Source organism: Urocitellus parryii, chromosome 11 (genome assembly GCF_045843805.1).
Source record: "Urocitellus parryii isolate mUroPar1 chromosome 11, mUroPar1.hap1, whole genome shotgun sequence".
NCBI classification, from domain to species: Eukaryota; Metazoa; Chordata; class Mammalia; order Rodentia; family Sciuridae; genus Urocitellus; species Urocitellus parryii.
The window spans coordinates 118,098,078-118,103,597 of record NC_135541.1 but is presented as its reverse complement, the minus strand read 5'-3'; the positions used below and the strand labels follow the sequence as shown (position 1 = coordinate 118,103,597).

At 46.2% G+C, this 5,520-nt stretch overlaps 1 protein-coding gene across 2 annotated transcripts; it reads left to right on the top strand.

Moving 5' to 3' along the window:
- The first annotated feature begins 945 nt into the window (after positions 1–945).
- On the top strand, positions 946–3,753 carry LOC113178173 (T-cell surface glycoprotein CD1a-like). Of its 2 annotated transcripts, none has more exons than XM_026382610.1 (6): positions 946–1,006; positions 1,351–1,605; positions 2,363–2,641; positions 2,824–3,102; positions 3,444–3,534; positions 3,711–3,753. In XM_026382610.1, exons 1-6 carry the CDS (start codon positions 946–948, stop codon positions 3,751–3,753), a joined length of 1,008 nt encoding a protein of 335 aa, XP_026238395.1. The 2 variants fall into 2 exon arrangements, with proteins under 2 accessions (XP_026238395.1, XP_026238394.1); XM_026382609.1 differs by having other exon boundaries at positions 946–1,018.
- The last annotated feature ends 1,767 nt before the right edge of the window (positions 3,754–5,520 follow it).

The window sequence follows — 5,520 nt, the reverse complement described above, 5'->3', positions numbered from 1 at the left end:
ACAGACTTTAGATGCTATGGCATCCCCTGTGTTCTGCCCACACACTGTTGGGTGCATGTCCCATTCTCCCTTTGTGCCTGCAAGGCATGGGACAGTGACCGAGGCTGATGGCAGATGGGGTCTTCAGTGAGACGTGGTCAGTGCAGTGGTGCAGGATGGAGGTGGATAGGAAGAGTGTAGAGTTACCAAGGCCCCAGAGAGTGAGGAGAGGTGGAAGGGTGCTGCACCTGTGGTGAGGTTGTGGGAGGGAGAACCCTACAGAAGCTGGGGAGGCTCTGTGAGCTCCCATAGAAGTTTCACTGAACTTTGCTTATGAAACACAAAGTCAAAAAATTACTATAAAATTCAAGGTGGTGATCATGGAGCAGTAAGTGTATCACTGGACTGGGTGCATGCCTCCCAGAGTGCACCCGGGATACAGGATCCACAGACTAATTAGTTGATACTTGGTGTAGAGGAGAATCCAAAGTGATTCTGAAGAAGTAAATAAGTAACCAGTGATGTCAGCGACATGAAGATGGTGGAGTGGGGGATGGGGCAGGGAAGAGAACACATGGGGAAGAATTCAAAATTATTTAAATAACTCAAAATGCTGACAATCTTGGGATCAATACCCAGCACTGAAAAAAGAGTGCCTAGTGATAAGGTGACTTTTCAGTGCCACATAAAACATGTTGCATTGAAGTTGAAATAGGGGAAGATGACCAGGAAGGAATTTCATAACAATGAGAGAAGTTGGAAGACTGGGCAGAGACTCAGAAGAGCAGGGGAAATGGGAAACTGAGTAGGTGGTCAGGGTTTGGGGTGGAAACAGATTTTCAGGCAGGAGAGGTCTGTCTGTTGGTTGAATACGGAAGTCAGAAGAGAGATCTGTGGGTGGGTTTGTTTAGAACAGAAATCAAAGGCCAAGTTTTCTTAGAGAAAGAAGTAGCATCTGCAAGGGCCATGCTGTTCCTGCTACTCCCCTTGCTCGCTGCTCTCTTCCCAGGAGGGGACAGTGAATATGGTAAGAACTGGGGCAAGAGACCTGTTAGGGTCAAGTGTGTGTGTGTGTATGTTTGTCTGGGGGGAGGGCGTGAGGGGGGGTGGTGATGTTAGTTTCCCCTGCACACACCTGGAGAGAACGAGGGCCAAACTGGCCCCATTCTGCGTGCTCTTACTCAAGCCCTCTGTGCTCTCATGGAGGCTGTTGGTAGAGCATGGGACCCTGGTGGCCAGCAGATGTCAGCTAAGGTGACGGTGGCTCTCCACTTTTCCAGATTCTGAGTCTTCCCACTCTGACAGCTTTCTGTTCCCAGTCTCTTCCTCCCAATGTCACATTCCCCACATTCTATCTATTCTTCATCACAGGGTTTGAGGAGCCTGTCTCCTACCATTTCCTCCAGACGTCAGCCTTTCACAACCATTCCTGGGTACATCTGAGCTCAGGCTGGTTGGGGGAGCTGCAGATTCACAGATGGAACAGCAGCTCTGATGCCATCATTTACTTGTATCCCTGGTCCAGGGGCAACTTCAGTAACAGGGAGTTGGTGGATCTGGAAAGGTTTCTCCGGGTAAACTCCATTGGAATTCAGGGATTTCACACTGATAACTTCATGTCTGAAGGTGAGTTTAGTTCCATTGCTGGGGAGAAGAAAGGTAAGGTTTCTCAGTGAGCTTTTTGATCTGTGGTGCTGGGGATTGACCCCAGCCTTGTGCATGTGAGGCAAGCTCTCTATAAACTGAGCTGTATCCTCAGCCCTCAGTGAACTTCTTATTTCTGTAATAAACAGCCTACGCTGTTCCCAATCTAACTCCACTCTCTTCAGCATAAAACTGCAACCACACCCTGGAAAGTGCTATACACCAGAACCCAATTCTTCAAAACTTCAGTTTTTGCCACTTGTGAACTGCTCCCTCATTGCCTGCAGGGCTGTGTGTTACCGTCTCCCCTCAGAGGCATCCTGTGGCCACCCTTTTCCCCAGTAATCAGCCAGGTGCCTTTAGCATCCTTACTCTTTGGTTGACTCCTTAAAGTGTGACTTTCTCTCCCATTTCATTCTTCAGTCATCCCCATCTAAACTGCTCTGGTTACCATGGATACATTCACCCTGGTTAGTTAGTCTCTGCTCTCTCACATGAAGTCCTTCTCCCCCACACACCATCACTATCACCTTTGAACAATCCCCTCCCTTCCTCATATTATCATCTCTTCCTCCACCTCCAGCTCCTACCAGTTCCCCTTTCTGTGAACCTCTGACCAAACCACACTGGGGTCCTTCCCCTAAACTCCCCAAACTCCCTTCTGCTTTTATAGTCTTTTGCTTTCATCTCATTCCATTTTCTCCATTTCCTGCTCTAATTCATGACTCTTCTTCCCCAGATCCCTTTGATCTACAGGTTGCAACAGGCTGTGAACTGCACTCTGGGAAGGGCTTCCTAGGCTTTAAGCAGGTAGCTATCCAAGGATATGATTTCCTGAGCTACCACAATAAAACATGGTTACCATCTCCAAAGGGCGGAGAAGAGGCCCAGAAAGTCTGCAAACTGCTCAGTCAGAACCAAGACTACACACAGAGGATGCATAGGCTCCTCAGTGATACCTGCCCGCGTTTCACCTTGGGTCTTCTAGATGCAGGGAAGGCTCATCTCCAGCGACAAGGTCAGTCTCGTAGCCCATCTCAAAGAATTATTCTATTTTGAAGTCAAAATCAGGATAAAAAGAAGATATCAAGTGACATTTCCAGAAGGGGGAAGTATATATCCATGTAGTCTCATGTGGAGTTCTGAGCCTCTCAGTGTATGTTAGAGTCTGTGTCTGGATGTGATTTCTGTCCTTTGTAGTGAAGCCTGAGGCCTGGCTGTCCAGTGGCCCCAGCCCTGGGCCTGGCCGTCTGCTGCTGGTGTGCCATGTGTCTGGCTTCTACCCAAAGCCTGTGTGGGTGATGTGGATGCGAGGTGAGCAGGAGCAGCTGGGCACTCAGAGAGGTGACATCCTGCCCAATGCTGATGGCACGTGGTATCTCCAAGCAACCCTGGATGTGGCAGCTGGGGAGGCGGCTGGCCTGGCCTGCAGGGTGAAGCACAGCAGCCTAGGAGGGCAGGACCTCCTCCTCCACTGGGGTGGTAAGAGTGGGACTCAGGCTGGAGATGGGGGGAGGCGGTCTGCTATAGCAGAGCTTGAGGGCCAGCAAAAATTTGGGAGATTAGGGATTTTAGACTCAAAAGAAGACAATTATTTTAATCCAAGGAATGGAAGAATTAAACATGAGGGATCTGTAGATGCAGAAAGATGAAGGATAGAAGAAGGATTCCTCTCTGAAGAGGGATAAGAATAAAATAGGAGGAATGATTGGTGCAGTAGAAACTCAAAGAAAATAGTTAATACAGCAAACAGGGAGTGTGAGGGGGTAAAACAGGGAATGGGTTGGAAACAACGTCCTGGTGTCCACGTGAATCTGCAGCACCTCCTAGTGCCCTGGGCTGGATCCTCTCGGCAGTGATAGTGGCCCTGGCTCTTCTGGCAGGCCTTGGATTTTGGTTTAGGAAACGCTGGTGAGTTCTTTGTATCCATCTGTCCTGTTCGTCCCTCCTCCCCAATGCTCTTCCCTTCTTTTTTGATTTTTTTCTCACTTTCCTTCTCCTCTCAGCCCCATTCCCATTTTCTGCTCAGTTCTCACCTCCACCTCATGAAGGTCTGTTATTTCTCTGTTCTCATTTGGTTCACGTAGGACACACCGTGAAGCTCCCTGCAGTGCTGTCCCTTTGAAATGAGGACCCAGCTACCCAGGTGCCCAGTCTGCACCTGGACACCACGAGGTGATGACATCACTTCAACTGTCCTTGTGAAACCTTTGTAATTTACCTGGTTCATGATCAGTTACCAATATATGCTCAATGTAATCAAGGGTTTGTTGTTCTGACCTGGCTTCTGCGAATTTACCTCTGAATGAAATAATATCCTAGCAAGCTCCACCTGGTTAGATATAATGGATCATAAGATGAATTTCAGGTGTCACATCCTCCGGGGGTCCTTCCTGGATCCACAGTGGGGAGCCATCTCCCCTCCATCTGTGCGTCCCCACCTGTCATCTGTAGCCCTCACTGCCTACTTCTGTGGCAGTTGTGAAGCTTTGTTTCTTCCTCTAGTTTTTAGAACACTGAGAGCAAAGCACGTACTTTTGAAGTATCTGTAGCCCTGGTGAACTGTCTGGAATAAAAACCTGTGTTGAATTTATGTAAGGTTTGCAGTTTTTTTTTTCTTTTGAAATTCTCTGCCTTTGTGTGCCACCTGAGTTGTAGTATAGACATTTCATGCTGGGTAGAATTTCCCCAAGTCATTTTTCAGCACTGAGAAACAAATCTAGGGATGAAATCATACAGACCACCAGTTTGAGGTAAAGAACTCACAGAAGAGTCCTGATCCACTGTAACCAAAGCCTGCATGACCCTGGATTTCTCAGTCCTATTGGTCAGTATGCTTCCTTGAGGTTTTTGAGGTCATCAAGTTGGGTGTCCTCTTTTTGGAGACTGAAATCATCCTGCTAGATGCATACAGACGTCAGGGGACTCAGCTGATCTCTACTTTTGTCGCAACATCCTTTTATTTCCTTCTTCCTCCCACTTTCTTCCTGAAGTTGACTATTCCTTAAAACATACCTCTTTTATTTTAAAAAATACAAGTCCCTATCTTTTTCAACTTTTATACTGCTTTGGTTTTAACTGTGGCATGTGGATTGGCCCCTCTCTGGGACATTTCATGAATTTTTGTCAAACCACTGACCAGGAACAAAAGTGGTGGTTATGCTCCTGGGGAAGTGAGTGATTTTGAAAAGGTTCCTTATTCTTTTCTTCAGTTATATTAAGGCATGATATATTCTGTCAGTGTTTTGAGGGATGAAAAGATAATTTTGCACAAGCATTAATAAGAACATTAAAACTTTACAAAATAAACAAAGTATGTGAATAACCCACTCAGAGATGAAAACCCCTAAAGATGAAAGTATATAAATGATACTCAAATGCACTAGTCATTAGAGAAGTGAGAATTAAAAGAAAGTATTATTTTACATTACCAATTGGGAAAATCAGAAATCCAGAGAAACCCAGTGTATGCAGGAATGGGCAATAGTTGGACTCCTCCTGCATTGATGTGGTGAGGTGATTAGGGAGAGCTTGTGGCAGTGTCTTATCTAAGTATGTGCATGTTGTGCTTGAAGTCCCACTTCTGAACATAATGTCTCCTCAGTTCCACGAGGGAACATATAATGATGTTTGTCACAACAATTTAATGCTAAAAAGGTGTTAGAAGCATACCTGATATGTTTACCCTGTGGTAAACATGTTACCACTTTAGTGAAATGTGGTCGATGCACACTGTAGGGTCCTGTGTAGAGGCCAGACATTGGCTAGACATAGAGTGTTGTGGGAAGGTCTTTAAGAGCATGGTAAATGAAGTGCATTATGCACGAAGCATCGTTTTCTCTTTTTTTGTTACAATTCAAATTTTATACAAAAGCAACACATTTTAGAAGACCACAG

Coding starts and splice junctions, on each gene's coding strand:
- LOC113178173 (XM_026382609.1), top strand. CDS start 946: ATGCTGTTCCTGCTACTCCCCTTGCTCGCTGCTCTCTTCCCAGGAGGG. Junction 2,642..2,823: donor GGCTCATCTCCAGCGACAAG/GTCAGTCTCGTA, acceptor TGTCCTTTGTAG/TGAAGCCTGAGGCCTGGCTG. Junction 3,103..3,443: donor GGACCTCCTCCTCCACTGGG/GTGGTAAGAGTG, acceptor GTGAATCTGCAG/CACCTCCTAGTGCCCTGGGC.